Here is a 25,683-nt window from a genome sequence, read left to right as displayed (position 1 = left end):
ATTTACAAATGAAGCAACTGACAAAGGATTAATCTCCAAACTTTACAAGCAGCTCATGCAGCTCAATGTCAAAAAAACAAAAAACCCAATCCAGAAACGGGCAGAAGACCTAAATAGACATTTCTCCAAGAAGATATACAGATTGCCAACAAACACATGAAAGGATGCTCAACATCACTAATCATTAGAGAAATGCAAATCAAAACTACAATGAGGTATCACCTCACACCTGTTAGAATGGGCCTCATCAGAAAACCTACAAACAACAAATGCTGGAGAGGGTGTGGAGAAAAGGGAAGCCTCCTGCACTTTTGATGGTAATGTGAATTGATACATCCACTATGGAGAACAGTATGGAGGTTCCTTAAAAAACTAAAAATAGAAAAACCATAATTCAAAAAGAGTCATGTACCACAATATTCACTGCAGCTCAATAACTAGGACATGGAAGCAACCTAAATGTCTATCAACAGATGAATGGATAATGGCACATATATACAATGGAATATTACTCAGCCATAAAAAGAAACGAGATTGAGTTATTTGTAGTGAGGTGGATGGACCTAGAGTCTGTCATAGAGAGTGAAGTAAGTCAGAAAGAGAAAAACAAATACCGTATGCTAAAACATATATATGGAATCTAAAAAAGAAAAACGGTTATGAAGAACCTAGGGGCAGGTCAACAATAAAGGCGCAGACGTAGAGAATGGAGTTGAGGACACGGGGAGGGGGAAGGGTAAGCTGGGACGAAGTGAGAGAGTGGTATGGACTTATATACACTACCAAATGTAAAATAGATAGCTAGTGGGAAGCAGCTGCATAGCACAGGGAGATCAGCTCGGTGCTTTGTGTCTACCTAGAGGGGTGGGATAGGGTGGGTGGGAGGGAGACGCAAGAGGGTCGAATTATGGGGAGATATATATATATATATATATATATATATATATATATACATACATACATAGAGCTGATTCACTTTGTTATACAGCAGAAACTAACACAGCATTGTAAAGCAATTATACTCCAATAAAGATGTTAAAAGAAAAAAAGAAAAGAAAAATTTGTATCATTTTCAAAAACAGTATTTAGGCATCTGTTTTTAATTGTAGTGGGAAGCTTCACTAATGATTGCTTACAAAGCCACATAAGTCTCTTGAAGACTGTATCCTACTTGGAAAGTGCATGTTATGACAGTGCCTCTGCCAACAGCACCTTTCTGAATAGATGGTAACTCACTTAACCATTGAACCTTATCCTCATGGTTATATCAAACCACATTGTAATTTTTTTTTTTTCGGTACGCGGGCCTCTCAGTGTTGTGGCCTCTCCCGCTGCGGAGCACAGGCTCCGGACGTGCAGGCTCAGCAGCCATGGCTCACGGGCCCAGCCGCTCCTTGGCATGTGGGATCCTCCCGGATGGGGGCACGAACCCGTGTCTCCTGCATCGGCAGGCGAACTGTCAGCCACTGCGCCACCAGGGAAGCCCCACATTGTAATTTTTAAAAGTGATTTCACCTTTCGTGAAACTCTAACAAACAGTATATCGTGATGAAATATTTTCTGCCTGAGTAGATCTTGGATTTCTGGTGAAATTTCTTCAGAAGACAGTTCTCTGTGCTTGTTTGCTGCTAAAAGTGAATAAAATAGCCTTTTCTGAAATAGAACTTAGGAGAAACACAGATCACTGTTCCCAGGATTTCTTAGCTTTGTGTATCTAAATGTCTTAGGAAGGATATAATATGTCTTGGGTGTTGTCAAATCCCCAAGTACAAAATAGCCCTTTAATTGATATAAATAAATAATGATGCTTCAATTATTCCCACAATGAAGCAAGTTTCTCTCATGGCTTCCCTCTTCTCTGGACCTTCATGGAGAATTTAAGGAAATTTGATGAAGACATTGGTTGTCAAAAAATTTGCCATAGGAAAAACTTATGTGACAGGTCATTGGAATGCAAATACGTATCTTGTAACTGTATCCACTTTGACTATTATGAATGATTTGTAGTTCACAGAATCTCCATGGTAGTTGTGTGGGCTCAATGCCCAATAACTGTTACAGTTAGTCCATTACAGTGTACTACTCTGGCTGAGCTTGAGAGGCTGGTAATCTGTCTTTTCGCCCTTCTAGGACTGCCTCATTAGTTTTTGTGTGCTGTCAGCTGACAAAATAAACAAACAAATAAATACATACATACCTACGTATGTACATATGTACATTTATAAGTAAATAAATAGAAGGAAGGGAGGGAGGGAGGGGAGAAAGAAAAGTAAGCTTTGTCCTGTCATCTTTTATTTCTTAGCTTGCATTATCAATGTCTAGTCTAGGGATCAGAAAACTACAACATGGGCCAGATCTAGCCCACTGCCCTCTGCAAGTATGGTCTGTAAACTAAAAATGTTTTGCATTTTTTAACGACTTTAAAAAAAATTACAAGAATGTTACATGAGCAGTGAAAATCATAAGATTTTTATATTTTAGTGCCCACAAATAAAGTTTTATTGGACCACAGCCACGTTCATTCATTTACATTTTGTCTGTGGCTACTTTTGTGCTACTACAGCAGAGTTGAGTAGTTGCCAGAGACTGCTTAGCCCAAAGAGCCTAAATTATTTATTATTTGGGTTTTTACAGAAAAAAATTGCTGACTCCTGTTTTATTTAATAATTATATAATTTTAGAAAAATTAAGACTTCTGAAAGAAGCTATTTTCTAATATGTAGCTATAATACAAGAATTTGTAACGTTGCCTCATATAAATACATCTTTTTTAATCTTGAGTAAAAAATGTCCTGCTCTTCTATTAAAACTTAAACTAGAAACCAAGTTTACTTAATTATTTTCCCATTCATTCCTGCTACTACATCCCCTAAAAAGGAGCACAGGTTGAAAAAAATGTAATTTATAATCAGTGCTTTCTAAAATTTGGTATTATTTGTTGATATTCTGTAGCGTTTTGGGTTTTTCGTTTTTTTGTTTTTTAGTTTTTAGTATTTAGGGCAATGGGTATTTTTATGTTCCTTACTCTTTTTTTTTTTTTTTTAATTTTAGGAAGGGCTATAAAACAGCAGGCAAGGGTTCTCATAGGATTAACATTTCTATTTTAACTTTGCCACCTACTGCTTACGTCCAGGCTATTTGTTCAAAGCCAACTATAATGCACAGTGAAGAGATTTTTGCCTGTTTTCCTTTTGCCTCTGGAGTTATGAAAATATTTAAGTGTCTAGGTCAATTTCAGACACGTTTTGTCGAATTTACATTTTTAGCACTAAATATGAATCAGAATGCCATGTGCTTTCTGATGAAAGAGTGAGAGTTTTCTTGTGAATGGTTGTTAGAGGTTTAGGATGATTTAATGCCATTATGATTTTTTAATGTAAGCTCAATACGTGTGCTACTCTGTGAAAATTCTTATATAGTGTGTAGTGTTTCATGCTCTTCTTAACGTCTGTTTAACTGGACGAGTACTAAGTTGGACTGTAGGCTCCAATAAGTCATTTGAAATTGTGGAGTTTTGAAGTATGTGCCCACATATGTGACTCAAACCTTAATACGTTTGCCTTGCAGCATTACAGGATAACTGCCTTCATAGTAACTAACAAGTTCTGGCAGTCACAGCTCTTGGAATGGCACACTGAATGAACGGCAGAGCCAGGCATTTTGCTTTTTAAAGAACTCCCTAAATTACTCAAGATGTAAAATTTGATAGCTGGAACAGTACGTTTGACTTCAGAAAATACTATACTGTCAGTTGGAAGCTGTGCATGAGTGTCACTCCTTTGCTTAGGAGTAAGGAACAAATCCCCTTATAAGTCACTGGTTTTTAATAACATTGTGGTTCACTGCTTTCCAAAGCAGAATCTGGAAACTTCTGAGAGTTTACCAAGGATTCTACAGGGATTTTCACAGCAGGAAATAGTAATAGAACAGAGTGGAGTGATGGCTGAATTGACAGGAGAAAGATGATAAATCATGGTGTGATGACTGCTTGATCATGTGGAAGAGTAGCAAAAGGGATATGTGAAGAGAAAAAAATGTAAGAGAGCCCATATGGTGATTGTTAATCCACAGAGAAATGTTCTCATTTAAATTTTACTTTAAAAAGACAATTTGTTAAAAATAAATATATGGATAATTGCTGAAAAAAAGTTTTTTAAGCATAATTCTTTTCCTTTAAGCTACTCTTCAGAGATACATTCTTTTAAAGCTAGCATAAAATCTCACATAATTTTTATACAAATTTTAGTGTTGCTAGTTTGCCTGGATTACCCATTTACTTATTTAGTATGCTACTTATTATGCAAATAAGTGTACTTTTTCAAGTTTCTGAAATATTTTATTACTATTATAGTGATGCTAATTAAAGTTATTTACAGTGCTTACTTTTTCCAGATATGTTATTGAATCACCCCCAGCCCTTATAGCTACCCATTGAAGAACTGTGAGAATGTAGACTCCATAGAGAGCAAGGATATTTGTCTGATTTATTCACTGGCATATCCTCAGTACCTAGAATAGTGCATCACTCAAAGTTGTCACTCAGTAGATATTATTTGAATGAATGAGTGAATGAGTTGCACTTATCCTCCATCGTGTTTGACAGAAGCTCAGATAAGTGAAGATCACATAGATATTGAGGGTATGATACAACCAGAATATCACCTCTTGCTGTCTGATTTCACATCCTGAGCATTTACCCTCTTCAAGTTAATTACCTCATCTACCATCAGCACTTTACATATTTTCCTTTTATGAAGTTAAGGTAATTTAATTTATATTGTCTCATTTTACTATGAATTAAATGTTTCATCCACATATGTCAAGAAGATATTGCTGATGCGTTGACATTCAACATTAGCATCAGCGTTGCTTTGTTTGAATGACATCACTCGCTTTTGCCCATCCACATGCTGTCGCCACGTCTTACATGTGAACGAGATATCTCTCAAGGTGACAGAAAAGACTTGGAACAGACTGGATTTGTATGTGAATTAACCAATTAACCTGTGATTCTGATATCTTTTTATGTCAGTTGCCATATATTTAGGAGTGAAGGAGGTAATACTTTGGGGGGAGAGTAGAGTACAGAAATGGAATAGTACTTCATCTTACTTTTTGATATATCACTAAATCTTTGTGTGTTTTGAAATGGGGCTTATATCTGTGTCCAAAATGTCTTACGCACTCACCAAAACACATATATCTAATTTGCAGGTTTCTATTTACTTAAAATAGATTTTGCATATTCAGTAGATAGATATGGAGGATTTCAGAATATCACACAAGGAGATAGTGCCTCTCAGCAGTAGAGCTGGCAACAATATGCTCTTTGTCACTGGTTCGTTTACTATTTAATCACTAATATAAAACAACTACAGTCAAACCTAATCCGTATGTTGCCTTCATTTAACCCCTTACTCTTATATGAATGTAAGAAAATTTTCTAGCCTAAAGACATTAATTTATGAAGTCTTCTGTCTGCATCTTAAGAAGAAATAACCACACTCTGTTCTTGTTCTTGATGTGCTGCCAAGCTTTGCTGAAGCAGACTTGGCAGCCTTTGTCCCCAGGAGAAAATCTCACAGCCCACTACCCAGCCAGGCCAGGCCCTCTCTATGTGACTACCCAAAGGAGGTGCGTAGCCAGGTGTCAGTTGTGAGGGTGGTCTTTGTGGGAAGCCAGTTTTTTTAAAAAAAAGTTTTATGGAACTGAGAAAAGTTCAAATGGTCAAAAATGGAAAGAAAGATTTCATTGTAGAATATGAAGTGTAGTGTGAATTGAACCAAAAAGATTTGAAACTGGATTTTCTGAGGTAAGTCATAAATGTTTTATTTAGTTTAGAGTCATAAATGTTTTACTTAGTTGTATGCTTATTTTTCTCTTCACTAATGTGGTAAGCAGAATAAGAGTCCCCCAAAGTCCTAATCCCTGGATCATGGTCTCTCTGCTCAGGGTCCCACAAAGCTGCAGTCAAAGTGTAAACCAGACTGCATTCCTTTCTGGAGTTTAAATTCTCTTCCAAACTCACATGGTTTTGGGAAAAATTAAGTTCCTTCCTGATGCAAGAATGAGGCACTGCAGTTCCCTGCCACTGGCCATTCAAAACATGATTGTTTGCTCCTTCAATCTGGTAACACGGGGTCTCATACGATGGAGCATAATCATGGGATTGACATACCATCAATTTAGCATTATTCTTTGGCCTAGAAGCAAATCACACATCCACTTGCACTCAAGGGGAGAAGTTATACAGGGGCATGACTTAGTAGGGTTCACCTTAGTGTAGGTCAGTCACTGCCCAGATACACTTAAATAGATCTGTTTGGTATTGGTGGGGAGGATACATTACAGACTGAGGAAAGAAGGCCAGTTAGGAGACTTTTGTTTTTTATAGACAAGAATTGATGAGAACCTAAATTAAAACAGGTATTAGAAGTCAGAGATTGAGAGAGATTATCAAGAGATATTTAGGAAGAGGAAAGGACCTGATGATAACAAATTGATGAGGGAAGGGTAGGCAGATGAAGAAAAGTGTCTAAAGTGTTTTGTAGATTTATGGTCTGGCAAAGGGGTGAAAAGAAGTACCATTCACTGATCAAGGGAATATAGAATCAGCAAGCAGATTTGGGAAGTAATGAATTCCTTCTGAAGAGCACACCTGTCTTCTCCTATGACCTGTTATGATTAGAAGCTGAATTTACCACCTAAAATACACTATCTCATTAAAACCTCATAGCATCCCAATGAGGTGGAATCATTATTCCCATTTTACAACTGTGTAAACTGAGCGTATGTTCGTGAAGCTATTAGAAACTAATTAAATTCCAACCCAGGTCTGTCTCACACTGAGTTAAAGATTTTGTGTACCATTCAGATGGATAAGTCAAAGAGGGTGTTGTTGTAGATACACTTCAGCAGAGAGGGCTGTGCTAGAGATGTAGATATAGGAGTCATTAGCAATGTAGGTGTTAGCTGAATCCATGACAATTCTTGAGGTCAGTCTAGGAACTATACAGATAAGAATTTAACTCTGGGGAGCTCATTTACACCGTAGGAGAATAGAGAGTATTTACCAAGAAAATGGAGAAAAAGTGACCATGAAAGTAACAGGAGAATAAGAGGAAATAATATCATGGTGATCTGGAGAGAAGAGAATAGCAGGCAGGAAAGAAGCCGTGGTCGAGATCATCAGATGTAGCACAGTTATGTCTGACTGCCCTTGCAATACGTTCCTTTCCTCATTAGCCTGTCTTCTTGAAGACCAGTGAAGTTTGAGAGGAAACAACCATTCCAGTGGAAAGAATGAGTTGTGAACAGGAGGCAGTAAGAAGGCGTTAGCATGAGCAAGTCCATGGTGGATTAAGAGATGACTAAATGAAGAGGGGAAAGCTCCTTTTTACCCAAGCACCCAGTAACATAGGTAAATGTTCCAAATCAGCTTCTGTATGTGCTTTAATTTTTGCAAATTAATGCAGAACAGCCTATCTTATGGTAAAAATGGTGCAGAAAATAAATTAATTAATGACCATAAAATTCATTAATCTCAGATGAGTAATTCTTTCCCCAAATGATAAAGGATTAAGTAGAAAGAGTTAGCTCCAGTTTTGCCTCTTTGGAAATTTAGTTATTTCATAGTGTAGAATCAGTAAAACTTTACATAGGACATGCACCTGCATGTAAGTCTGTTTAACTTGAGATGTAAATAAAACATTCATGATATAATGCAGTGAAGGATAATGAGACATGATATGTACCTTTTGGTAATTTACAAAATCCTAAAACATTAATTTCAGTGATTCCTGAGGCCCTATTTGAGTATTATTTTTAGCTGTATCACCAGGAAATAACTACAGTAAACCATATGCTGATGGATTATCCCTTGGTCTAATACTGTTAGATATTTTTCAAAATCATTACAGGAAAAATTAGCTTCTAGAACCAGAATATATTATATTGTAACTTAATTAAACACATTTTGATACATTATATATTTTTCGTGAGGACAGAAACCTTAGTTGAATAAATAATTAAGTCAACTTTTTAAAATGGCACATTTTGCTGGATTCTGATTTTTTGGTAAGCCCCAACTAAGTCAAGGCTTATAATTTAGTCACTCCTTATAAAATTGCCAGTTTAGTAAGATTGTTGGCCTTAAAATTTTGCCCCAGAAGTCTACTTCTCGATTAGCTTATCTAGATATGTAACTCCTAAACTTTCTATAGCAGTAATGGATACAAGCGTGTGTGTGCTTACCTGTAAAATCCTAGGTCCTACATATGGCAGTGTGAAATGGGAAATTAAAATTTCCAGAGATATTCTCATAATGATCAATTCTAACTTTGTTTAGGATTTCTCCAAAACCTTGTTAAAAACAGAATAACTTGTTAGAATAGTTATAATAAGTTATTCTTGGATAAATTCTAGGCTAAGGGTTAGGGAACATGCTTTAACTTCAAAGGACGTATGTTTCAATTCTGCTCTGTATCATCTACCAGTTATATGACCTGAGCAAATTATATAACATCTCTAAGCCTGGTTTTCTTAACTGTACCTACTTTATGGATGTATTTTAAAGATTGAATGAGATGATGTGTATAAAACCTTGAATGTACTGCCTAGAAATTAGTAAGCACTCAACAGGTACATATACACAAGTATCTATACAGTAGATACATATTTATTGACATCAATCATACATATCTATGAATATAAATATGCATATATATAAGTATATTTGTGCATACATAAATATTTTTGAATTTCTATTGCAAATCCTGATACTATTCTATTCACCAAAAATAAGCAGTGAAAAAAATACACAAGTGTCTCACCTTTTATAAAGTTCATATTCTTGTGGGAGGAAACAGGCAATGAATAATATGTGCATAATTATTTTACAGCATTACTTAAATTTGAGTACACTGTATTAGGAAAAGCAGAAAGGAAACAAAACCTTTAATGACAGACCATAGATGAATTTGCCTTTAATAAATGAGAGGCATTTCTTCTGTTTGGAAATTATAGATAAAAGTAAAGCCCTGGTATATAAGAACAGTAAGTAATTTATGTAACAGGTAAAGAGTGACAATGAGGAATGACAATTTTGGAACACTAAGAGAAAAATTATAATCTCTGTAGAGTTTACAAAGAAGGTTCACATAGAATTTTGCCTTTGATCTTGAACAGCCTTGTCAGGTATGTAAAGCAAATACTATATCCACATTTTATAGAGAAATAAAAAGGCTTACAGGAGGCAGATTTGCTCAGGTTTACACCATTTTCCAGTATAAAACCAGAATGGGTAAGAATAGAGGACACTGTTGTAGGTTTGGGGAAATAGGTATATTTTTTTTCAGTAGTGGTGTGGGAACTGCCATTCACTGGGCTGTTAATAAGCAATGCTTATCTACTCCTGAGAGCTAACTGCAAAAAGAGAACCATCATAGAGCGCAGTTACAGGTGTACTCAGCGTTCAGCATATGGTGAAACAGTACTAATTGGTTGTATTCCTTCTAATGTAACTGATGTTGGGCAGACTCAATAGCAGTGTCCTGAATTATACAGTAGCTTTAGTTTACTTCTGAATACTTACATTCTACTTTATCTTTTTAGTAATAACCAGAACATTATTTCGATCTATAGCTTTACTTAATTATATCTCTTAAATTATTATTTTTCATTGCATGAGCTAAATGTTTTTTAATCAAGGAAATAGATGAACAAAGAAAAAGAAAAGAAAAAACAATCCTAGTTTGTATTCCGTAATTTGAAACCAAGTGTATTTCAGCATTAAGAAGTATGTGAATAAGACAAGGTAATGTGTACATATATATTAGATTAAATGGCTTGTAGAACCTTGGATCACAGTGAAATGCACAGTACTATTTCTACAGTGAAACATAGAAATCTTCAAACCAAGTGTAATAAATAAAGACCATAAATAGCCTTAAGTAAGTGCAGGTCAAATTTTGTGACCAAAGGAGTTCAAGTCAGGGCAGATTTTACCACCAAAGCACTTAAAAAAAAAAAAAAAACTTTTGAAATTTAGAGTTGCAGAAAAAAGATTATAAGCCCATATTAAAAATTTAGTGTAACCCACTACTTATACAGAGGGATTATACTATATATACACTAATTATTTTTTTACCCTGTAAGATATCACAAATAGCTCTGCTTGGCATATTTGGAAGAGAAGAGAGGGATATTTTATTTTACTGTCACTTAAGATTCTCATAAATATTATTACTTACATTTTGTTACAGATTTATTGGTTCACAAAACTGAAAAACACAATTGTAGAGTGGTTTTACATGTTGTTTGACCAAGACCCCAGCTTCTTTCTTTGGAGTTTTTGGCTCTGTCCTCCTTAGCAGGGAGCAGAGATCAGCTTTGTTCTTAGGTTAACTTTTCTCATGTTTACAAATGGCTGCAGAAGTTCCAAAACGTATCTACAAACCAATCAGCCCTAATGGAAAGAGGTCATATCTGATTCCCTTTATTCTTCCTATAAACCTGTTTCTATTTTGTATTATTTCCATTGACTAAAAGACATCCTTTAGCATTTCTTCAAATGAAGGGGGTCTGCCGGCAACAAAATTTCCCAGCTTTTATTTATCTAAAAAATGATTGATTTCATCTTACTATTTAAAGAATATTTTCAATGGGTATAAGATTATGGGTTAACTCTTTTTTTCTTTCAGTATTTAAAAAAAGGTCACTCCATTATCTTCTGGCTCCATTGTTTATAATAAAAAGTCAGCAATAATTATATTCCTTGTTCTTATGACATAATGTCTTTTTTTCTCTGGCTGCTTTCAAAGTTTTCTTTCTATAAGTTTTGTTTTCAGCGATTTAAATATAATGTGCCTGTGCGTGGCTCTTTTTATATCTATTTAGCTAGGGTCTCACAGAATTCCTAGATCTACAACATATTATTTTTCACTAAATTTGGGAAATTTTCAGCCATTATTTCCTCATATAGTTTTTTCTTCCCCAGTCTCTCCTTATTCTCCTTTCAGAACTCTAATTACACATATATTAGACCATTCAGTAATGTCAGGCATGACCAAAAGACTCTGTTTATCTTCAATTTTTTTCTCTATGTTCTTGCAACTGGATAATTTCTATTGATCTGGCTTCAAGTTCACTGATTTTCTTCTTTCAACCCCAATCTGCTATTGTCTATAAAATTGATCTTTTATCTTAGTTATTATAGTTTAGTTCTAAGATATCCATTTGACTTTTTATAGTTTTTATTTCTTTGCTGAATTTTTCTTGTCTGTTCATTCGTTAAGACCATAACTTCTTTTCATTTCTGATTTCCTTTTAATTTTTTGAACATAGTTATAATAGCTATAATAGCTGCTTTAAAGTTTCTGCTTGCTAAGTTCAACATCTTGGATAGTGTTAACTTCTTTTTCTTCCCGAAGACTAACCACTCATGTATTCATTCCTCTTCTCTCCCTCTCTCTGTCTCTCTCCACATACAATAATTTTTGTTGCTGTTGATACTGGACATTGTAGATAATAACTTGCCTTTAGGTTCAAGAAGTCAATTATTAGTTGATCACCTTGAATTTGTTTAGACTTGCTTTACTCTCTGTTAAAATTCTTGTGCTCAAGCATTCTAATTTAGCAGGACTCAAACTCCTAACTCTCTCCCTTGTAACTCTTGTCAGATCTTGGTTACAAGTTGTGTTAGGGCAGACCTAACGTAGTTCTTAACTCTAGAATGTGACGCTTACTCTTATAGGGTCAACCTTCCTGTGTCATCTGGATGTCAGGATTTTTAACAAGGTATTAATGCAATCTGTCTACTCTAATAGAGCCAGAGCTCCAATTAAACCAGGATTGCTCTTCTCCAGAGCTGCTGCACCCATAATTTGTCTGTTCCATACTCCTAATAAGAGTTGCAATCTGTTAAGCTTTGGGAGTGTCATCCTGCAAATGTATAGCCCAGGAATTAGCCATAGACCCACAGGGGATTTTCACATGGCCTTCTAGAACCCGTTTTCTGGACACCTCCCTTTCTCTGATACCATGTGCCAGAGAATTAATTTGCTTCTGCTGCCCTAAATTCTCATACCTGCATTCTCATCGCAGTGGGACTACTCTGCACTACTTGGACACCTGCTCTCTGCACCTCTGTTGAGAAATTGTTCCCAGGCAGAAAGTGGCGTAATCATGAAGACCACCTTGTGAATTTTTTTCTTCTTTTAGTCTTGTACTGTCTGTTATCCATTACCTAGAAAGAATTGTCTCATATAACTCATCCAGTTTTATAGTTGTTTCTTACAAAAAGGATATTCTAGTATCAGTTACTGCATCATGACCAACTGCCATATTGCCCTCCAGAAAGATTTTTCAGAATGCATTTCTACCAAATGTGTATGAAAATACCTATTTCTTTATATCCATACCAGCTCTAGGTTTAACATTATTTTAATGTTTGGAGATTAAGTGGGTATTTTTGTAATTTCATATGTATATGTATATACACTTTTTAAATATATATACTTTTTCATACATGTACACTTTTACATACAAATCATATACAGTATGATTTTCAAAATATCTGAAACTTTTTATTATAATTTTGCTTGGGGACACTCCCAGAATATTTTAGTACATTCCAGATAAGTCATTAATTTTATATATTCAGAGAAAATATGTTATTTTAGCTGAACTTAGGCAGAAAAAAATTAAAAATCAATAAGATATTTTAAAATGAATTTAGTAGCTTTTTCAGTACATGTTCATCTTTTGTGATTTTCAAATGTTTGAACAGATATATATTTATTTTGTAAAGCTTATTTAAAATTAGCACTTTTTTTTTTTGCGGTACGCGGGCCTCTCACCGTTGTGGCCTCTCCCGCCGCGGAGCACAGGCTCCGGACACGCAGGGTCAGCGGCCATGGCTCATGGGCCTAGCCGCTCCGCGGCATGTGGGATCTTCCCGGACCGGGGCACGAACCCGCGTCCCCTGCATCGGCAGGCAGACTCTCAACCACTGCGCCCCACCAGGGAAGCCCTAAAATTAGCACTTTTAAAAATTATAAATCTGTGATCTGACGTGGGAATCAACATCAAAATTTTTTGGAAACTTCCTAATTTTTTTAATGAGGTGGACTGAACACAACACTTTGAGAAACTATTTGTATAATAGAACATGGTATCTAAAAGAGCATGAGTATCTAAAAGATTATCTAAGAGTATCTAAAAGATAATCTAAAAGATAATCTAAAAGATTATCTAAGAGTATCTAAAAGAACATGGTATCTAAAAGGGTGGTAGGTGCTTGGGAGTCAAATGAAATTAATGGTATCAGCAAATAAACTTGAAAGTCACTGAATATTATATTTTCCTCACAATGTGGAAAAGTATTTTATAGTTCTGAAAGGTTCTGTAGTAAAGAGCAAAGAAACCTATTTAACTTAGGTTAATCTAGTACTATCCAAATTTATTCAACCCTACCAACTTTTTTTTTTTCCTACAAACTTTTTAACATTATCACACTCAGAGAGAGGCTGAATAGATAGCATTTGTTGATACTGTCTTTCCAAGGACCTCCCTTCAAATAGAGATACTTGAGATGCCTTTGATGACCAACTAGGGCTCTAACTGCCCAAGGGCTGAAGCTGCAGGTGTCAACATCACAGCATTTAGATAACCTATTGAGTGTGAAAAGCTCTGCTAAGTGTGAGAAATTGTGCTAAATGACCTAGTTTAGAAATATATATACATATACATTTATACTATATATATATATAGTAAGGGGGGGGTCATACATGAATAGAATTGACACCTCTTAAAGGTGTATTCAGTAAACTACTAATAAAGATTTTATAAACTTAAGATTCAGTTTTATTCTCAAATTTTAAAAAATATTATTAAAAGAATGTAGCAGCAGTTTGATAAACTAACAGGAGAAAGAAATCTATTATGAATATATATTTTAACTAACATGAACTAAAGCAGCCAATTGGTAAGGTCTAATTATAGAAACTAACAATGTAAGGTATCTAGTCATTTCATTCTTCCCTATATTGTCTATAAAGCTTTCATTTGCCAAACAGAGCTTTTGCAGTTCTTTTTTGGCTTTATAATATATTTCTTAATTTTAATAAATTGGTGCAGAAAACTATAATTTAAAAAGTATTGTTATTTAACAAATATAGTGATTTTATCTTAGATAATACTAATTTTAATTAATAAACACTAGAACTGATTTTCCTGCAATAATTAACCTCTGAAGTCATGCAAAGGGCTTCTTAGGTTGACATTTAGAGACACTATAGTGAAGATTGAGAAAAAGGAGGAAACAGTTAAGTATATGACTTTGGAATTTGTATGTTTGTCTTTACTAAATTGAATGAGGTCCCTCCTTAGCTGGTACAAATTGCTAGCTTTAATTACCAACACCTAGAATAAGGTTGGCTACGTAATTTGCAGGGCCTTCTACAAAATGAAAATTCATGGCTTCTTGTTTAAAATTATTAAGAATTTCAAGGAGGTGACAACAGAGCATTAAACTAAATATGAACCCTTCTGACCACAGAAATATGTGTGACTGAACAAGTCTAACACCCATGAAGCCAACCCTGACTAGAATATTTTTAAAGAATAACCAGGGGTAAGGGACTGACTAAATCTGATTAAGGAGGCAGTGTTCTCCCAAATCCCCAGGCAGCCAGAAGCCCAAGGGCAAGCAGACAGCTTGGCAGAGCAGTTTCTAGGGAAACCTCTAAGGACTAGTTTAGAGGAGACTCAGTAGACAGATACACATACACTGTTCAAATGACCTGCAGGCAATGAGTTATGTTTCATCACTTGTTTATACTGTGCTATAAATGCAAGCTGTTCTCTCATCTGGAGACAGTGGTAAGGTTTAAGGATAGTATTGCTATGATCTGTTGTACTAGAAAGAAAAAGAACACCTAGATGTTATAAAATATATAATACAGGAAAGAAGTTTGTCTGGGGAATTTTCTTTAAAGATTCAATGAAGTAGAAGAAAATTAAGAGCACTAATATGGGTTGGTGAGTCTCCTATGCTATCGTTGTATATCAGTTTACATTATGCAAATCACTTGTAAGATGTGTCTTGCTTGATTCATGTCACAATGCTTTAATGTATTCAAGGCATGCCTATTATGTATATCTCACAGATAAGAAAATTGGGGTTCAGAAAAAATAGTGACTCCAATAATGTCAAAAGTTTAGTAAGTGGTCGAGCTACAAATAAAAAATAATTTGCACTTATTGAGGGTATACTATGCACTAGACATCATACTAAGCAATTTGCATGTATTATTCATTTAGATTTATTAGTCAGAACTCTTTCAACTGAAAGTGACCATATGCTTTACTTAAACTAGTTAAAGAATAATAATTTTTTTTGTGTGTTCAACTGGGAAATGCAGGAGGCAGCCTCAGATATAGCTGAATTTGTGCTAATTGGATGTTTTCAGGAATTTATCTTACCAACTTTCAGCTCTGCCTTCCTCTTTATTCTCAAATGGAGTCTGTGCATGTGGTAGCAGGGATGGCCTCAGCACCTCCAAATTTACAAGTCTTTAACAGTCCTGATCTCAGAAAGAAAGAGGCTCCCACCTATCTAATTCCCAAGGAGGGCTAGGCCCTGACTTGTTTCTATGCCCACTCCTGCATGAATCATAGGGGCAAAGAGATGTTCTAATTGCACAGGCCTAAGTCATGGCATCTCCCTGGGGCTGAAAGAGAGATACTGCACTCCTTAACCATGTAGACTGAGAATGAGAGAGGTGTTGTTTCCAAAAGATGTCTCAGGGTGTTATTACCAAGAAAGGGGAAGTGATTCTAGGTAGACCTTAGTAACAGATATCCATTACAAAAGTTATAATTATTATTTACATTTGCACACAAGCAAACTGTTAACTATATTGTAGGCAAGGTGCTTTACCCAAGGAAATATAAGCTATATCCCAATTCTGCAGATCAAAAGCAAAAAGAATTTATGCTGCATATATTCAAGGAATGCCATTCTCACTACCGCCAGAAGGAAGGTATTTGATAACTATATATATTATCATCTTCAAGCTAAAGGGTTCAGAGATGGCTTTATGTAGACATAAGTAATTGGGAATTCTATGGACATTCCGGAATGCATATTTTTCAATGACTAACATTTAGTGGGAACACACTATTCAAAAAACCATAAAAAAAAAAACTGTAAATTTTAGACTGTGAGCTCTTGAGTGCCATGCCCTTTTATCTTTGCATTCATACTGGTGATAGTGCCTGACATACTGAAGGTACTCAGTAATTTCTTGTTGAACCAATGAGTAAAAATGGGTGGAAGACAACCCAAGTCCTTTTATTTACTTAGTAGTGAATGGTTCATCCCAAGGATACCTCAAAAGTATTTTCTCTATATGGAACTGAGGTTTTGTGAGTATGTTTAGAAAAGAAACCAAAGGTGTCTACCATGACTGCATTTTGAGAGAAATTTTCCCATTAACATGGGCCAATTTAAGGGGCAACCATGGGTGATATATATATTGGCTCCTTCCTGGTGCCATAACTGATTGAAATGACACATTAGCACTTGACAACTGATCTATCCACCAAGCCACAGTTTGCAGTGTGCCTTCATCATGACTAAATTGGACCAAATTAAATCTGCCTCTTGAGACTCTGAACTGGAGATTGTGGGAGTCTGGCAGTTTGTAAGAGGAGCAGAAATATAAAGACGTCTAGAGTAGAGCCTTGTAAATGTGTACACTACAGTTGGGATCTCTGTTTATGAGGGTCCAAGTGCTGGAGATCCTGACCAATCACCTAAGTCGTTGACCAACTAGAACTCCTGCTGTGTCTTTTAAATAGTCCCCTCAGCGCTTCCCTGGTGGCGCAGTGGTTGAGAGTCCGCCTGCTGATGCAGGGGACATGGGTTCGTGCCGCGGTCCGGGAAGATCCCACATGCCGCGGAGCGGCTGGGCCCGTGAGCCATGGCCGCTGAGCCTGCGCGTCCAGAGCCTGTGTTCCGGAACGGGAGAGGCCACAACAGTGAGAGGCCCGCGTACCACAAAAAAAATAAATAAATAAATAGTCCCTTCAGTGAGGTCTGCATTGTGGTAAAAAAACTGCATAGTCATGTATAATTCTGAGCACCACATTTTAAATAGGATAATCCCAAACTGCAGGGTGTTCAGAGAAAGGCAGGTAAAAATATCTGATTTTGAATTTGAATAAGATTTACTTGAATAGAGTGCTCATGCTTAGACCAGAGAAACAGAGTATGGAGGGTATAAAGATACACTTGGAGAGGATGTGAAAAAGAGATTGAGTACTGTATATTCTTGGCAGCTGTAGAAGAAAGGCCAATGGATAAAATAAAGAGGGAGGTAGAGCTATTTGCATTCAACTAAAGAAGAATTTTCCAGCCTTTTGCTAACTTGTGAAAAACTGATCTTGGATAATAAAATTGTAGTGATAAGATATTGTAGATGAGATTTCATTGGATAATTAGAGATTCTTCAATTTAAAGAAAGTATCATTGTCCAGTTTTATAGAAACTTTCTTTTTTTAGAAAACTAGGCTAATTGTCAGAGGTGGACTTACCAGAAACTTTAGAATTCCTCATTTGTAACTGTTTGGGAAAGGTCCAAACAACTCTGTTTTTGTGTTTATGTATTATTTTACTTAAAGAAGACCCCCCCCCCCAAATTATAAAAGTTCAAGGTCTCATAAAATCCAATTAACAACTGTTAATAGTGATGATTCTCACAAGGATCTAAAGCTATTCCATTCATATTGAATCCACAAATTTGAGACTTCTAATTTATGTATAAAAAGCTTTAATATGTAGTATGAGAACAAATATGTTCATTTGTGACACACTGATGAAAATTGAACCAGTGTAATGAAGAACTCTGCAGATATGCTACCTCATAAAGTACCAATTCAAGTCTAAATGTGGAAAAGTAAAGGAATTAAAATGCATATTTACGTTCTTGAAATGATATATTTTTATCATAGATCCAGGCACATAGTAGGCATCCAATAAATATTTGTTTCACTGTGGGGATCTTGCATTTCTATGATTTTATTTAAACTTGATTTTGAGGTAGAAACATTACCAATATTTAAATTTACTTATATTTCTGTAAGAATTTCAGATAAGTTGACATTTTACTAGGTAGAAAAATATATTTTTTAACCTTTAAATTTTTTTTTTTTACTTTTTAAAGGGAAATCTACTCATCATTACCAGCAAAACAAAAAATGACTAAAATAGGAAGGCAAACAATAAATAAAGGTGGTGTTCTATCTTTCATTTCAAATGAGTCAAAACCAAGTTTTGCATTGTCTTTTTATTAGCCCATTTTTATAGCTGCTCTTTGTGTAATATTTTATAAATTGCATGAATAAAATATGATTGTTGTGGGCTTTTTCAGAAGAAATGATGATTTATGTAGAATAATGTTCTCATAGTTAGTTAAAACGTTAGGTAAAAAAGTAGCCAGTTCTCTCATTTGAGAATACTTAAAATTATTTTCAAAGCTGATAGTTTTATCTTTGGGAACTCCTGTAATCAAGATTTCCTCTCATGCAGCTTTATTTGGGGCTGTTGGTTATACATTGCTTCTGCTCAGTCTCTACTCAAGAAGTGGTCATTGCTGTCATGTAGAATGGCAGTGATCCTTGCAAGCTTCAGCAGGGAACCGTAAAACGCTGTTGTGACTTAAAAAAAGAGTGTGATCTTTATGATAACATGACCTAAAACAAAGATAGTTTTATGCCCTCATCTTTCACCCACCCACTCACACAGGCACACCACACACACATACACACACACACACACACACACACACACACACACACAATACCACACAAATCCTGCCCTAGCTGTTATAATGTCAAGGCTTTAATTTTAGGGTTTTTGGTATATTCTATTTCTGTCGAAGTTTACACTGTTCTTTGTGATGAATTGTTAATAGAAAATGGGGAACACCTTCAATCACATTTATCCATTTTCAATTGTGATGTGTCTCTGCACCATATCCCCAAATGTTTTTTCGCTTCCAATTCATACCTGCATTAATTATCTTCCAAGAAAATAGTACAGATTGGTACAGAGCTAATTCTTAGGAAGCTGAACGGTGAAACAGAGAAACTTCCAAGTTTCTTAATTACACCTAGAGCCTGCCAATCTTTAGGATTTTTGTTTATTTTTGAGTATGGCTTAAGAAGAGAATTTTAAATTACAGAGCGTAGTTTGAAACTTCAAAGATCAGGTACTTAAACTTCGCAGTCTCACAAGATTCAAGGCTTGTTCTGGCAAAATCTCTGTCGTTTTTCTGTATAAAGATTTTTATTATTATTTAGTAGGTTTTAATTTTTTAGTTTGTTAGTTGGTAAAATTTTAAAGTAGAGTTTATTTTTTATTAAGAATTATTTTATCTTCCAGTTAGGTTCATAAAATAGAAACTATAAACAATAAATAGGATCTTATATGTTAGAGTAATGCTTACCTGTGTGATCGCCCAGCTTGAGATGTGAGATTTGAGATTAGTGGTATTGGTATTCATCACTAAATGATTCCTAGTTGTAAAGTCCTGTACAGCTCAGTTCAAATTACCTCTTCTTAGTGACATTTCTCAACAGAATTAGAAAATGTTTTAGTATCTGTTGATGATAATGTGCCTATCCAAATTATAAATTCACAGTTATATGCTCATACTTTAACAGTGATGACTTGATACTCATGAAGCAGCTCATTAATTTTAATGGAAACATGTTTTGGTGAGGAAATATATTTTTGCTTTCTCAGATCACTCACGAATTTGCTTTAACTCCACATTGCTAAATTTCAACTAGCTTCTTTTAAACCTAAAATTTAAGTGATTGGTAGAGTGGCATAATTATATGTTTAGAAAATGCTTATGTTACATATGAAACAATTTTAATTAAAAATCTCGACATAGGGCTTCCCTGGTGGCGCAGTGGTTGACAGTCCGCCTGTCAATGCGGGGGACGCGGGTTTGTGCTCCGGTCAGGGAGGATCCCGCGTGCCGCGGAGCGGCTGGGCCCGTGAGCCATGGCCGCTGAGCCTGCGCGTCCGGAGCCTGTGCTCCACAACGGAAGAGGCCACAACAGTGAGAGGCCCGCGTACCGCAAAAAAAAAAAAAAAAAAAAATCTTGACATAAGTAACATTTTCTGTATATAGTACATTTATTTGGGCGTCTCTGTTTTGGGCAATCTATAATTGAGAAATACAAGTAGGTTTTTTATTTGCTTAAGTTTATTCGACTCATGTAATTTTGAAATTTTCCCTATATTTTAAAAATACCCAAAGAAACATTCCCAACTGATAAAGATAATTGTGAAAATCATAGAATTATTCTATGAATAGGTGTCCACATCTGAAATAAAGCCATAGCTATGTTTCTGCTTTGAAAATTATTTTGAATTGTGAGTGAAACATTTTACCATGTCTAAAATCTCTCACCGCTACAGGTCAAATGTCAATTTCTAGTACTAATGATTTATAATAAAATTATTATAAAAACTCATTCATAGTAATTTTTTCTCCGATAATCAAACCATTATGTGTCAATTTTAACAAAAATATGAGAGTGTCACTTTATAATGTTGGTTAGGAGGAGTAATATTCTTAAGGGCCAAACTTAAAGTTATGTATTACTATTTCAAGAATACACACTTGGTTCAGAAACAGAACTTTGAACTTCATAAGACATTTGGACATTCCTTTCTTCTCTCATAATTATGACTATACCAAATATATGCAAAATATAAGATGTTCCTATTAATTCCTTTTGAATTTTACATAATCTCAATTTAAACACATGAGATTTATAATGAAATCAGAAAATGGTAATAGCTCAATGTATGTAATCTCTTTTTTGATGACTAAGTATTTACATAAACAATATTCTAAATTCTAAGCCAGTAGTAGTCTTATGTCTAAATATCTTTGTTTCCTACATCTCATTGTTTCTTTCTCTGATTTAGATCGAGGTACTGTGCAGAAGGTTGTTGTTCTTCCTTCTAACAGCTCTGCCAGCGGTGAGCTCATTCTGGAGGAGTTGGAAGTCTTTAAGGTTTGAACATCTATTCTATTAGCCCCAGCACACGCATGATAAATGCAACTCTTTAATCTTACAATCACTTGGGGAGGGAAAAAAATTGATAAAAGATCAAATAAATGAATGTTATAAATTTTTGAGGGTAGGAAACACCAGATAAAATGAGAAATAACAAATATTCTTCTGAAGTAATTTTTAACATTTTAAGTTATCTTAGCATAAAAGAATTAGTTTTTTAGCTATCATCACAACTTGAAGAATTGTGGTCATCATTATTTTTAAAAAATGAGTTCTTGTGGTCAAGGTCCAGAAGATTTGCCATGAAAGGGCTTTTATCATTTGCTTCACAAGCCACCGAGACCCAAATTCTTCCACATTATTGATTGTTAGATAAACTTTCTCATATTTTTTTAGCCAGTAACTTCAAGAAAAACTGCTGTTTTCTCTTATTTTATTGCTTTCAACTCAAATGTCACTCTAGTTAAATAAAACAAATGTTGTCTCTTAAAACTTCATGTTCTGTCTGAAATTGAGATTGCATTGTATTACTCTCTTTGTCCTTGAATTTGGGATAAAAAGAAAAAGAAAACACAACAAAAAAAAGGCACATAGAAGAAAATTCAGTCCTGTAAGATGTAACCTACTGAGGGCAGAGTGCCAATTCTTTATGTGTCTGTGAGCCTGGAGAGCTGGTACATTATGTCCTGCAAATCCTTCTCTCCTTAAAGTATAGGTCATTGCAATTTAAGTGGTCCCTCCTACCTGATTTGGAAAGATGGGTAAAGCACAGCCAGAGGATTTCAAAGAAAGTTTGGTATGGAATCAATCCTACAGCAAACTTCTATTTCCAACTAAACCAATTAAGAAACAATGGCCACGGACACCAAAAGACCAGAGTCAGCCTATACTGGAGTAAAAATAGCACTTCAAAGCCCCTGGGAGCAGCCTATTGCTAGTCCAGTAAGTTGCCTTGCTTTGTTGAGTGGACTCAGAATGTATTAACTTAATATATATTCCCCCAGTCACTAAAAATATTGGATTTATAAGCACATAAGCGATCAAGATACAATGATATTAGATTTTACTAATACATTTTAAATATGAAGAACTATTTTAAAAATCAAATCAAATACAGAAACTGAGGAATTCTGGCAATTTCCCAATATGTTATTAAGGTTACAATTTTTAATGCTAGACTAACTTTGGCATAAGGTTCCTTGTGGTTAGTGCATTAAAATTATGCTCATAAAATATTAACTATGTGCATTTAAGTGCCTTTTCTATGCCTTGCTTTGTAAAGAAATTGATTGTTTCATTGGATTAACCAAAACTGCATTTTATGTATAATATATATATATTTCTTCTCATTCAATTCAATAGGGACAACTTGGATGGCCAAAATAATATAAAGTACCTTATTCAGTAGTTTTCTTGAAAATAGCAAAAAGGCCGTATTGCAGCACTCCATTTTTAATTCTGAAATATATTTTTTTGATAATAAGGAAACATTAATTAAGTGAGTTTGACACAAACATTAATTAAGTGAGTTTGATAATAAGGAAACATTAATTGAGTTTTACATATGTTCTATGGAAAGGTCGTAGAAATGAGAGTTATTCTGATCATGTGCTAACTACTTATGAGTTATGCTGGTGTTATATCATAAAGAATAAACTCTCAGTGGAAAAATGGAGTCAGTCAAAATGCATGTTGCGAGACATCAACCCAAGAGAGACTAAAGAAGTTTGAGCTTCCTTCTGGATGCGTTTGCCAGTGATTGATATGGCTAAATTGAGAGAAACAGTTACCAAATACAGTTACTGTCTTCAGCGTGGTGTTTGTGTCACATTTTCTGAGGTGAGGTGAAAATAATTGGGTGTGTATGATATACTGTGATGGGCACTTGAGGAAATAATACATTTAAACTGAAATAAATTCCTTAGCTAAGTGTTACACTGATATACTGCAGGAAACTCAATGTAAAAACCAGGCACTTTGTTTTTAAAGAGCGCAGAACCATAATATATTTTTTAATCCTCTGTTCAGAATATTTTCTGAAAATATGTCCAACTTCCCTAAACTTAATTTGAATTGGAGGTACAACTATTAGTAGTTGCCTAGGTGGATATAAATTGCAAAACTTGTTTTGTATGTGTGTATATTTCTGAATGAATGTCATGATCTGTTGCAACTGAGTATTTAAAGATATCACCATTTTCTTTTTAAAATGTTTGTAGGAACACACAACTCCAGAAAGTGAAATAATTATGGGCACAGTTGACTTTGACAGTGTGTTGCCACTTGACTTATTCAAATAAAACTTCACACATCTTTATCAGGTTATCACGAGTCTAATTTTTAATTTTTAAAAGGAACTAATAATGTTTAAGAAGTAAAGTTAAGAATAGAGGAACTTTCAGAAAGGATGACTATTTCAGATAACTCTTAGGTTCTTTCACTAATTCACATTTATCAAAAGAGGACCTTACCTAACAATATTTCTTTGTATTCAACAAAGAGAATAAGTATGGCTCAGGCAAATACTTCTTGGCATAGCAACATTTGGCAGCTGAACAATAGTATCTTATGCAAAGTGCTGTGTTGAGGAGGGGTACCATTCCACAGCCCCCCACCCCAAGTACCCAGATCCAATCCTGAGTTATGCACTGTGTTCAATATTCCAAGATACAGTTTTTTCAATTCTCTGAAATTTCTCAAATTTTCATTTTTTTCTAATGACTATATTGATAGATGTGTTATAATTGCCACATTTTTTAGTTTAGGCCTATATTTGTGTAACAAATCTGTCCTTATTCCAAACAGAGGAAATGTACTTTATAGACAATTACTGCTAAACTTTGAAACTATATGTGCGTATAGAGAGAAATGATGATTTCTTGAATTTTAACAGAAACAAGAAAAGTTTTTGAATGTAAAATCTGTTTTAAGGATTATTTGAGCAACTAACAATGTTTTTCTAACTTTTTTAGAATCATGCTCCTGTAACAACAATGAAAATTTCATCCAAAAAGGTAAAAACAACCCCATTTTTATTTTCTTTGTATATAAAAATTTTACTATTGTGGAAGAATGTATTTTATAATTTCTGAAAATTTAATTTTACTATTAGCAAAATAATTAATACTGTTCATAGTATACCACACACTTAATTTTGATATGGAATTTAGCTTTAGTGGAGGACAAAATAGGCTTATTTTTGTACAGAAGTTCATCAGAGTAGAATATATATATATATTTATATATATATATATATATGCAGCAAGATATTCCAACATTTGTATATCCTCTATTCTCAAATATTACAGTGTATGAAGCCAACCAAAATAAAAATAATCTTTCTGAAGGAAGAATTTAGCATAATGTTTGGGCTACTGTAGCATCACGAACCTTCTCAGGGACTTGGAATGAGTAATCAATCCTCTTTTGAGTTCCTGTTGCTGTCACATGTTTGAAATATGCAGTACATTCTTTTATGCTTATTTCTAAGGAAGTGCTATTTTATAGGGTTTACATGTCATTTAAAAAATCTGAATGTCTCAAATCTAAGCCATATCAGGGTTCAGGATCTGGGGAATAAATGTTTTACTATGATTATCAGAAATGTTTGATCTTCTAATTTGTGCCTTCACACGCAAATACACAATGATCATGGAGAGGAAAAGCCCAATTCCAATCTCTACATGTGCAAAACATGCACCTCTCCAGACTCCAAAGTTGCTATCTCTAAAACAAAAGTTCTAAGGGGCAGAGCAGTATAGTCAAAAATGGGGTAGGCTTCAGAATGGGACTGACATGCATTTGAACCCCAACGTGACCTTAAATTATAAACAAATTATTTTACTTCACTGACCTAAATTTCTGCCTCTGCAAGGTAATGCTTTCTCACAAATGAGTTAACTTATATAAATGACCTAAAACAAAGTGGGTCTTCGGTAACTGCTGTTTGTAAGAGCCTAAGACTTATTTTTCTTGGAATATGGAATAAAGGTTTTATGTGTTGGCATAACTGATGATATAACTTTAGTGTTCTTCACCATATTTGGTCTGTTACAGATAAAGAAGTATTCCACAGTTAGTCTCGTACTCTTTTCACTTGACTAAATTTTATGAAGAAAAATAAATAGGGTACAAGGGAGCTAAAGATCTCATCTGTAAAAATGTTTGTATGGTGCATAACAAACATTTTCCCAAGTAACCAGAAGCCATTTGTCATTTTCCCCAGTGTCCTAGGGAGCTGATCCCAAGTCAGAATTGTCTTTGAAGTCAGCATGGAATCCCTTTGTTTACAGTAGTTTAATGGAAGGAGAAAGTATCAGAGCAAGATTCAAAATGGACACAAAGCCATTTGTGTGACATAATAGTACAGTATACAATTATAGGTTTCAGCTCATAATTCAACTGGTGAACTTGTAATACACAATCCATTCCATTAAATTGCAGTGTACAGCACAAACATACACTGGAAAGACTGAGTATTAAATTTGTTTCAACATCTTATGTTGTAGGTAATTTAAAATGTTTAATTAAAGCAATCAGATTCAGGGCAAGGTAATTGTTTGATTTGGGGGAGAATTC

General features: G+C 34.8%; 1 protein-coding gene across 1 annotated transcript in view; it reads left to right on the top strand.

The window, feature by feature from the left end:
* The window catches only part of SEMA3C (semaphorin 3C), a 186,685-nt gene that overhangs the window by 136,754 nt on the left and 24,248 nt on the right, over window positions 1–25,683 (top strand). The window contains exons 13-14 of the mRNA XM_067746073.1: window positions 21,014–21,102; window positions 24,078–24,119. Coding sequence (XP_067602174.1) covers window positions 21,014–21,102; window positions 24,078–24,119 — 131 coding nt within the window. The remainder of the gene's footprint in view (window positions 1–21,013; window positions 21,103–24,077; window positions 24,120–25,683) is intronic.

This window comes from Pseudorca crassidens, chromosome 8, assembly GCF_039906515.1.
Source record: "Pseudorca crassidens isolate mPseCra1 chromosome 8, mPseCra1.hap1, whole genome shotgun sequence".
Classification (NCBI taxonomy): Eukaryota; Metazoa; Chordata; class Mammalia; order Artiodactyla; family Delphinidae; genus Pseudorca; species Pseudorca crassidens.
This window is presented reverse-complemented; position numbering and strand designations above follow the sequence as displayed.